Source organism: Pinus tabuliformis, chromosome 2_1, assembly GCF_031772625.1.
Source record: "Pinus tabuliformis cultivar Carrire ecotype Pingquan chromosome 2_1, CPIR1, whole genome shotgun sequence".
NCBI lineage: Eukaryota > Viridiplantae > Streptophyta > Pinopsida > Pinales > Pinaceae > Pinus > Pinus tabuliformis.
This window is the reverse complement of record NC_142299.1, coordinates 490125045-490136548: the sequence shown is the minus strand read 5'-3', so window position 1 is coordinate 490136548 and position 11504 is coordinate 490125045. Positions and strand designations below refer to the sequence as shown.

At 38.6% G+C, this 11504-nt stretch overlaps 1 protein-coding gene across 1 annotated transcript; it reads right to left on the bottom strand.

Annotated features, from left to right (window-relative positions):
* Nucleotides 1-520: 520 nt before the first annotated feature.
* Nucleotides 521-1863, bottom strand: LOC149201065 (uncharacterized). Its single transcript, XM_089399663.1, has 2 exons — nt 1545-1863; nt 521-891 (listed from the first exon to the last, which is right to left on the bottom strand). Exons 1-2 carry the CDS (start codon nt 1782-1784, stop codon nt 712-714), a joined length of 420 nt encoding a protein of 139 aa, XP_089255789.1. The 5' UTR covers nt 1785-1863; the 3' UTR covers nt 521-711.
* Between the last annotated feature and the right edge of the window lie 9641 nt (nt 1864-11504).

The following is an 11504-nucleotide window of genomic DNA, read 5'->3' as shown; positions in this document are numbered from 1 at the left end:
AAGGAAAAAAACCCTAACCCTAACATCATTAGGGATGAGTATGGCATTGAACTATATGAATAAGATATCAAATATTGGGATCATAAATTTTCACTAAATCATCTCTAACTTGTTACACAAAACATTAACAAACCAAATTTACTTTCATGTATAATGGTCGCCCCACACATATATATACCAGAAATATGTTCTAAAACTACCAATATGAAAATCAAAATCATGTTTGATGGCCCTAGATAACCACTTCCATCAATAAAATATTTTCCAATAGATATGTTTTATGTTGAATATCGTATTATTATTTTTTATCAATATATTGAACCGTTTATTAATGACCGATGATCTTGATTTGGTTATAACAATCGCAAAATTACAGTGATCTAAGTAATAATATACCCTGAATAGTTTTAAAGGATTGAAACGGTGTTATAGGATTCACAAGCTTCATATATATATAAAATAACAGTGGTTCCATAATATGATTGACTTTTTACAGCAAAATGCTTATGGACCTCAGAGAACGATCTGGAATGAAAGTGATACGAAATCACAGGTAGAGGAAAGTACGGAAGACTTGCTTCATCTGAATCGCATAACAGCACGCCGATTACAAACAACAAAGGAAGCTGAAATCATGGGATCATGACTAACTTCTTTAGCTAAGGAAGAAATTTATTTTCAAATCATAATTGATGCAGTACTTGCAGGCAGCTAGAAGTGATGGTGGTGGTGATGTTTTTTGCCATGAGCTTCCCTTTTGTAATGGTTCGCCTGCTGATGCTCATAGAAGGCATACCCCGCCGCTCCCACTGCAGCTGCTGCAGCAATCTCTGCCTCAATCATGTGCCTCTGAGCGTGCTCTGGATGTTTCTTTGCTTCGTGCATCTCGTACTGCATACACATATCACATATCAGTGTTTCTATTCAGCTCATAAGTATTCATATTCATTTGCATCTAGGGTTTAGGGTTAGTTCAATGCATCGTCTCTGAATGGAAAAATATTGATCACATACTAAAGCTCCATAGAATTTATTGAGCATGGAACAAAAAATTTGGAATTTTTCCCAAGTGAATTGAACAAAGTCAATTATTTGAATTCCCTTATGTTCATCAAATTCTTCCAATATTTTGAAATTTGTAATAAAATTATGTTTTCTGGAATATTTTGGAATCTCCATTGTTTAGGGAGGTAATAGAATTGCTTTGAAGGTTAAAAGTGATTAGAATTTGGCTAAAAAAATTAAAAAATTTCGCAATATTAGTGTTTGAATCATATTTTTTATGGTGGAAATAGATTCAACACTATCAAAAACCTCTATAGCACCCCAAATATTAAAATTTGATAGTTATAACCTAGATTTACAATAATACTACTGGATTTTATCAAAATTTTACCAAATTACCATAATTTTCCAGAAAAAAATTGCAAACTGGTTAGTCTACGGCTATCCATAATGAATGAGTATCACAAATGCATTTACTATAAATCTCCACCGAGAGAAGCTATGGTATATGAAGATTACAGAACCAAAATATATGTTACCATTGCAAATGTTCCTGCAGCGAGTGCTCCCATTTCTGCTACATGCTCCATATGTTTATGATGCTTCTGTTCCTTCATGGCCCGCTCCTGCTCTAAAGCATACAGATTGCCTCTCTGGATCACCGGTTCACCATAGTAAGCAATCTCCGGCGTTCTGAATTGCTGATGGTGTCCACCATGGTGGTGCCCATGCTCGTGATGTTTGTTATGGTGGTGGTGGCCGTGATGGTGATGAGACATCGTCTCCTTGAAACAGAATTGGAATTGGAATTGAACAGATCACAAAAAATGGACAGAATGAATTGTACAGCAAACACAATCTTGGATGGAGATGAGAGTGGGGAAGGGAAAGGAGAGGGGCCTCCTATATAACGGTGTTGGATATCGAACAAAGAATAGCGTGTAGAGTGTCTCACACGGAGTTGGAAGTTGAGAGTGGAAGGTGACCGGAATGGTAGGTTATCCACACGTAACGTTGAACTTTCTGTTTTCGAGAAAACTTCCATAGGCTATCCTTCCCAGAAACGAGGTGGGCGGCTGAAAAACTTGGTTTGATATCGTGATTAGTGACCATGAAGTGCCGATGGATTAGCTTTGTCAATAATATTTACCTATGACGATTCGAACCTGCACCGTAGGTGAGGACCGCTGAACGAGGAGTTCTGTCTCATGCGGCGTGCGCATCAAAGCTTAAACCAAAAAAAATATATTGTTTTGTTTAAGCTAATGCATATCCATGGGAGATCTGGAAGAGGGTAGACTGAGTATGGTTTATCAAAACTGAAGTAGACGGGAGGGCATTATGAATTTTATATGATAATAATTGAAAGTAGGTTTTTCCGTTTGCGTTTCCAAATCCCAACCGCGTGGAGAAGAGGCGTAACAAGATGTTCAAGCGTCACATGTTTGTTTATTTATTTAAAATGTATGTTTAATTGTTTTTATTTTTCACGTTTTAAAATTAATGCGTCACATGTTTGTTTATTTATCTAAATGTATGTTTAAATGTTCTTACTTTTTACGTTTTAAAATTAGCTATTAATTTAAATATTAAAGATGAAAAAGTCATTTAGGCCATATATTATTAAATAACATTTTTCATGTTTTATGCTTTTATTTTTAATTTTTTATTTAAATATAAAAATAATAAATTTAAATGATATTTTTTTATTCTATGGTTTTTATTTGATTTTTTTATTATATATTAAATAAAAATTAAAAAAATTATATATATATATATATATATATATAAATAAAGGTCATAATCAAGTTGATGTGTCTTTGAAAAAGATGCCTAGGATAAGGATTTGAGTTCTGAAAAGAGGTTTTTGTCCCCGCTCACTGCAACAAGGTTGACTATAGATCGAAATTTGTAATGTCGAGGGAGAGAGCAAGTAATGGTGAATGGTCTAATGGTGACTAGCTGGTATAAAGGCCAAGAAAGGAAGGGTGAAGCCAGTGGCTCCTTTTGCAGTGCCAACAACTGTGGTTTTCCTATCAGAACTTGAGCTGGAAAGGAAAATGGGGAAAGCCTACTTGGTGACTATTGATTGGCAATCACTATGGACAAAAGAAATACCATTGTTGTTTTCTACTGTAGACTGTTGATTGACAAACACTAAGGACAAAAGAAAGACTACATCCGTTTTCTATTGTGCTGACTTACGATTGGATATTCAGGAATGGTTTTCTGCCCAATGACACTCTCCCCTGGTTTACTCTCGCTCTTGATTGGCGGCTTTGGCGAAGTCTAATGTGGATAGTGGATGTTTTCCTGAAAGAAGATGAACTCTCAACTAATGTCAAAGTTATCACAAATACTGGGTCTGATATTTGTCACCATCATTTTACTCATCCTACTTGTTAAAGACACCCATAAAGCATTCAAGCATAACAAACGACAGGTCCCCAAAATGAGGTAAGCAACTCTTCCACAAGATTACAATTGAATAAACATGTTAAATTTTTTCTACACGGGGGGGAGCTTCTAGAAAATCACTTGGAGATCAGCAAAGAATGTTTCAGATGGAACTATTATTGTTGTTGGTTCTGGTTCAATCTTTGTTGGTGTCGGGTTTGCAATGTTGTGCGATCATGCATAATTTGGAGGCATTCTAATCATTCTGCAAGAACTCCCTGTAGCAGTAACAAAGAATTCAACGTCAACTTACAGATGATGCTCATCCAATTTCAAAATTTGGTGCCATCAATGGTCCAGTTGAGAGTGGGTGAATGGTGTTAAAAGCCATCCAACAAATCTATAAAGAATTTAAGGAGGCTAGATTTTGATCAATTGTTTTTTCACCTGGAGAATAAATCTTGGGATTTTTCCATCTGACAAAATTACTCTGTTGGATCTAGTCACGTGGGGCACTTTTACGCAAGATCTTGGAGGACAGATCGTCCTGATCATACAGGTGGCCCATGTCATATTTAAAGACACATCAACGACGAACGATTGACAGTGTTTGGGAATGAGTTATTGAACTTGGACAAGCCAACGCTAGTCGTCGTGCACCGTGACATGTGGCTGGTGCTTAGTGGTTGGGGCTCTCACTGCTGACATGGCAGGTCTACCCTCTCTATTAGAGAAGGTTGTGGACATCGAGAATCTTATCGACAAAACCATCATCCATTAAACAAAACACCTAAATTGTAGAATTTCCTGCAAATTATCTACAAATTTACCTTTGAGATCTATGTAGAAAATCTGACTATATATTAACTCAATAATGAAATATACCAAAGCAAAATACTACAATACACTTCTACTATGAAACTTGCAGAAGCTTAAAGATCGAGCTGAATTAGAGTTGAACACATATAACCATAAGAAGAAAAATCAATACACATGAAACACAGAAGAATACTCAGGGGAAAGCCTCAGCTAAAAACCTCACTATCTGTATTATCATACAAGGTGGAAATACATCAGAATTATACAAAGCTTTAGCTCTCACAGCTAGCCAGCTCTTAGTACAATCCCACTGGATGCTCACAAGGCTTCTCACAAACCTTCTCCTCGTCCTCCAAGCCTCCTATTTCCTTGCGCCGTTTCTCCTAGGTGATCCTACTGTTACCAAGTGTAACACTAATCACTCACACTGATCTCACACCCTATAAAACTGCACAATCCTCAAGGAACCTTACCTTGACTACATGAATGAGTTTCCTTTATAGGAAAACACATGCAACTGATAGTAACATGTCCTTGACATTTAGCTCAACTGGGTCTTTCTCAAAATAGACATGCATGAGTTTCTGATGAGAGAATATTCTGTTATCCGGAGTACACTTGTTGAGTGCATGCATGCATCAACTGACTGATAACTCACAATTAGTTCCTCAAACAGTTTGGAACTAATTTAACTGGACTTAACTCAGTAAACTGAGCTAACTAATCACAACTCAAATATAACTCAATCTTATCTCCTTAATTAAGGGATAATCTCCTTAATTTAAGGGATAACTATTGCATGACTTCATAAAGTCTTCTAGCTTGAATTTCTCCAACTAATTAACTCAAGATGAATTAGTTAATTATTTTTCAAGCAGCTCGTGAGACTAAATTCAAATTTTAATTCACAATTTTAATTCAAGGACAAATAAAAATTGGAATATCTGGATTCTATTTTTATCATTTCTTGTTGCTATGTTCAACAGTCCCTCTCAACAAGAAAGGAATTCAACTTGATCCCAATCATGAACCTTTGGAATGTTCTACATGCAACACTTCTCTCTAGTGTTGTTTCTCCAGCAACTCCAGAAACAAAAAGAACATCCAACCTGAATTAGTATGATGCATCTATCACTAAAGTCTCTGACTACTATTGCCTCTGTCAACTGAAAACTTTGCGCTTCTGCTAACTCAGCCTTTCTGTACTGTTGTCAATCCTTCTCTGCACTCTTCAGTATCTGACTACTTTAGCCTCTATCACTTTGATCTCTGACTGCATCAATCCCACTGATTCCTCCCGCTACTATGTACTTTGGGCTCCCATAGTAAGGTATGATCCATGAGATAAAACCTCTCAATGGACCCTGCCCAATTTCAGCCTTCTTGGAGCTATCACTTCACATCGCCCCACCTCACACCTGGAGGTATGGCTGCATGTGATCCCTCTGCCCACTTAGATCGAAATTTCCCCCTACTGGAGGTCTCTGCATGAGTGGATGCCTCCACTCGGTCTCCTCTCAACTTCTCCAATTGTGGCTCCTCCACAATTGTCTGGGACTTCTTCTGGGGCTATATGTTGAGAGGTAATTTACTCTCCCTCTCAACCACCAAGTCTCTAACATTTGCCTTGCTCCTCAAGGCTTTTCATGCATCTTGAACCTTAAGAGCATACAGGATCTTGACTTGTGAACCGATCTGCTTCACCTGTCTCGTGGTGATGTGTCTAAGGAAAACCTTTCCCTTACTAAAGACAACATCATAGCCTTTGTCCTCCAACATTGCGATCGATACAAAATTCTTCTTCAGTCCAGTCACATACCTCACATCTGTCAAGGTGATAATAGCTCCATGATCCCTCTGAAAAGCAACCATGCCCACTCCTGAAACAATATACCTTTCATCATCACCCATCTCTATGCGAATATTGAGGTCTTTCTCCTCCAAGGTACTGAATAAACTTTTATCGCCGGTCATGTGGAATGAGGCTCCACTGTCAAGAAACCAACCACAACCCATCATTGATGATACCATGCATGTGATGAGGGTAAAGTCCGTCTCGAACTGAGAGGCTAATGCCTCACCTTGCAATCCTTCCAAGGATCCCTTCTTGGACTTCTTCGATGGGAAATTAGTCACATAATGACCCATCGCATGACAATTAAAGCATCTCACTTTAGAATTGTCAACCTTCTTCCCTCCATGAGAAGAATTCGATTTGGAATGAGAATCTTTCTCCTTCCCTTTCCTTGCCTTACCTGATAAGGCAAGATTTTCTTCATCATCCTTGGATGAAGAACCATCTCGTGTGCTCCTCCTGATCTCCTCCTGCCTGAGATCCGACCACTGTCATTCCCAATCCAACAGTTTCTCTCTTTCATTTACAGAGTCTTGGTAGCTATTCCAACTCTTTGGAAGGCCGAGGAGAGCGAGGCTCACCATATCATCATCAATAGTAGTTATTCCCACACTTCCAAGCTCATCTCTATAGGTGGTGAGCTTGTTCAGATATGTGGAAATAATATCGCTATTCTCCATCTTGATTCTCCAAATTTTATCCTTGAGCACCAATTTCCTCTAGTCGCTACTATTCTGGTAGAGGTCCTTCAATGTCTTCCACATTGAATATGGAGTATCCTTCCCATGGAGACTCGAGACAATATGGTCTCGAACTCCCTCAAGGATGATCCATCTCACCCTTGCCACACACTTCTTCCACTCAGCCAACTCTTGTGCATTAGTTGAAGTTGGCTTTGGGATTTCTCGATCAATGAAATCCTTCAAGTCGTTGTCTTCTAATATAGCCTCAATGCGATCTTTCCATGTTATGTAATTCTAGTTGCCATCCAAGGCATACTCGAGTCTCAAGCCATAGAACGCCATTGACCAACCTGAAGTATGAGATGAATTCGAGTTGCACCTGCAACCTCGAACTTCAAACTTCGAATTCTCTTCTTTGTATACTGTTCACTGCTCTGATAAACTTGGCTCTGATACCATGTAGAAATTTCTCTATGGATCAAATACCTTTGATACCATGTAGAAATTCTGCAAATTCTCTACAAATCTACAGTCAGATTTTCTACATATATCTCAAGGTAGATTTGTAGAGAATTTGCAGAATTTCTACATGGTATCAGAGGTAACTGATCCATAGAGAAATTTCTACATAAACAACATATCAAAAAAGGCTCAGTCCTTTGACTCACAAGGACTTCCAAACTCCTCCCACCATAAGCTAAAACCAAACAACCATTCTAGATCTCCGCTCCACTCAAAAGACTGTCATGCAAATAGGGATGGCAAGAAATTGGGGCATCTCAAAAACCTCCCAAAAACAACAAGTGAATCAACCCTGCAGAAAATATTCAGAACATAGTGTTGCGTGCTTATGGATATTGGGATGAATTCAAAAGGCTAAAACAAAATGCTCTGGTGGCCAGGTGGGCCTTCAATCGCATAACCGGTCAACAAATGAAAGTATGGGTAAGGAAACGATGGTCTTCCATTCTAAAATGCAGACCTCGGATCATGATGCTTCAAAATGGATGGCTTTCATTCCACTTCAAACATCCGAAAGACGTAGATCTCATATACAAATCCCCATGGGTCATGGGGAGAGGTTTCCTATCTTTACAAAGATGGAAATTTGGTTTTGATCCTGCAAAAAACAAACCATGCAAGAACATCATATGGGTCAAAATTCCTGGGCTACCTCTTGAACTTCGAAACAAAGAGGTGATTTCCACAATAGCGAACAAAATTGACAACTTATTCTACCTAGATGAGGGCATCCTTGGTGGTCTTGACAAGAAAACCACATGGTGTTTTATCGAAACAAACTTGTCAAGGAGCCTTCCAGCAAAATTTGACTTATTTTGAGGCCCCTACTCCCGAAGGTAGATCATAGACTACTAGGGAGTCCCTTTCCACTGCCTATGTTGTCATAAAATAGGTCACCTTTGGAACACTACCCAAATCGTCACAGATGGGGAAATATGGGTCAGTCATGGGAGGATCTTGGTGAGAAACACACATGGATACACTTAGAGATGGGAAATCCCCCCCCTCCCTCCTTTTTCCCCCATTATTTATTTTGTTCTTAAGGTATCCCCCATGCCTTCAACTCATAGCTCGTCATCTCCTAGTAGCACTTCCAGGACAATAGTCAAGCCCCCACTCCCATGCTTGCCTCTGATCCCTCCTCCAACCCTATAAAACATCTCCCCTCATCGTTGTAATCCTATAATCAAATCATCAACCAAGTATTCTTCTCCAATAACATGAAGGATAGATTCTCATAAGAGCCCTTCACAAAATTTCAGACTTACTAGATCCCCTGAGGAGCAAGCTTCCATTCAATACTATAACTCTCCAATCAAATTTGGCTCCCCCTCTAGTCATTCCTTATCTCCATTCTCTGAAGATTATGAGCGGGAAGCTTTAGCCCAAGACTCTCAGAGAGAAATGGAACCATTATCAATCAAGAAATATTTTTTCACTGATCCAAAGTCTACGAATTGGGGGAAAAATGTCACCACCTAGGGAAGAAAAAAGGGGCCAAATATAAAAAAAATCAAACTGCAACATGGCCCCTTCAAATCTTCTGGAACAATTCAAAGACCCTTGGGTGGATAAGACAACTCCAATCCAAGATTCCACAGTCATCAAGGTTGGGCATCTTGATGCCAACATTTCAGTGCCTCGAGACCTTATAGCAATGACTCTTGTTCAGTCATCACTAGAATGATTATATTGTCCCTGAATATTTAGGGCTTGGGTTCAGTCTAGTAAACGAGAGGCCTCAAAAGCATTATGCTAATTCACAATTCGAATATGATCCTTTTATAGGAGACAATGCTCAGTAAGGAACAAACCTAGGAGATTCTACTTCAATTTCACCCAAATTGGCATGTATGCACCACTAGTGCCTCTGATATGTCTGGAGGCTTTGCTGCATAATGGAACCCTAAAATTTTCATATTTACAGCCTATAAATCCACAGTGGGTATTATCCTATATTCTTTTCGAATTGGGATCCCTTGTAGATTCTGGATAATCAATGTCTACACACAATACCAAAACTGGAAGGAACATTGGTCTCAAATTGAAAATAGTGGCATTTTGGACTTCGAATCCATGATTTTAGCAGGATACATAAACCTCACTATGGAGAATTCATAGGTTTGGGGAGAAGAGAGCAGGCCAAACACTCTTGCAACTCGTTTCAAGGATATTTTCTCCCGAAATTCCTTTTCAGAGATAGGCCTGACACAGTTGGCTAAACATGGAGAAATGACAGATGGGGTTCACAAGGAATCTCAAAAATACTTGATTGTTTCATGGTGAATAATGGTCTAGCTAATCGCCTCACTGAACTGAGATCATGGACTCTTCCCTCACAAATTTTAGATCATTTTCCAATCTTCTTGGTCTAGTCTAGCTTAACAAAAGGGAAACCTGCTCCCTTCAAGTTTAATCACTTTTGGCTGAAAGAACTCGAATTTACTACCTTGGTTAGGGATTTATGGACTAAACACATTTAGATTGCAGAAAATTCAGTCATGGACAACCTTTGCCTCAAGCTAAAAAAGCTTAAACAGGTGGTTTGAAGATGGGACCGACAACAAAAATTTGATAATATTAGAAGAGGAGTCTAGAAGACTTGGCAAGGTCTCTAGGGTGGTGAATGCAACTTTTATTGCCCTAATTCCAAAATCCAGAGAGTTAGAATCCTTCTCGAATTTTCGACCGATTTCTCTCTGCAACACAATATATAAACTCATTTCCAAAACAATATTCATCTGGATTAAGCCTCTTCTTTCTAGATTCATTTCTCTGGAACAGTTTGGCTTCCTTGAGAAGCGTCAGATCCACGATGCAGTGGGAATAGCACAAGAGTGCATTCATTCCATAAAAACATTGATGATTTCTTGGTGAAGATTGACATCTCCAAAGATTTCGATTGTGTTGATTGGGAATTTTTATGGATGATTCTATAAAAAAATGAAATTGGTCCAATCATGTCAGATTGGATTAAGGCCTCTATCACTTTGACCAATTTTTCCATTGTGATAAATGGTAGTCCCACATATTTCTTTGCTACATCGAGAGGACTACACCAAGGTTGTGCCCTATCCCCTCTTCTCTTCCTTTTGGTTTTTGATGCCCTAAGAATCATTATTTTTGCAACCAGGGAAAATATTGAATCTTCTCCCCACAACTAGAGTCGGCGCTGACCTTTCCATGACTTCCCAGATCTTGGCAATGGAAAGTTCCTCTAAAGCTCAAATTTTTCTTATGGTTAGCGGCCCACAATCTAATATTGACTTGTGACAACCATTCTAAAAGGGGGTTCCAGGGCCTGGGACATTGTTGTGTATGCATGGAATTTATAAAGGAGACCTCACACCTTTTCCTTCGTTTTCCTTTCTCCAAAGCAGTGTGGCTTGAAGTGATCTGCCTCCTGGAATCCCCAGCTATCCTAATCTGGGATCACATCCTAGGCTACCTCCATAATTGGTTTCCATGGAATCATCCCTTAATACCCTAAAGAGGTGTTTGTGATCTCTTGTTTATGGGTTATAACCAAGGTGCACCTCTAAAACCTTTGCATTGATGGCAGGACCATATAGCCAGATGAGACTCCTACACCAAATGGTGTGAGGTCTAATTGGGACCTCATATCAAGGAGATCTCCTATATGTTAGTGGCATACAACATCTTCAACATGGAGAAAAAAATGTATGAGTTGGGAACAATATTTCAAGTGCAATTTTGCATCCATATACTTATATATGTGCTCAATTAATTAAATAACTTGAATCAAAAGTTCCAAGAGGATCATGTTGTTATTACATCTATTTAAACTACTTTAGATGTCTCTATTAGCATGCTTGGAAAATGATTTTTCAGAATCGTTTTTGGGGTAGCTTCAGTTCATAGGTCCTCTTTTTTAGTTAAAGCACATGAAGAAACCCTTGAAAAATTTAGTGTTGGGAAATCACCTATTGTGGACATTGTTAGATGTTCGGGTGAAATGGATGAATTTATTTTTACTATTTCTAAATCATACCCCAAAAATAATATGTATAGAGCATGGGATCTATGTGGAGATGAACCTGAATGGTTTGAATGTGTTGCATGTTTGATGCAATTATGGCAAGCTATTCTCATTGTCCCAACAAGCACAATAGTCTATGGAAAAGGATTCTCAAAATTAGAAAAGATAAAAAAATGATGATTGGAGACACTAGATATGTTAATGCTTTTGTCTCTTAGTGCAG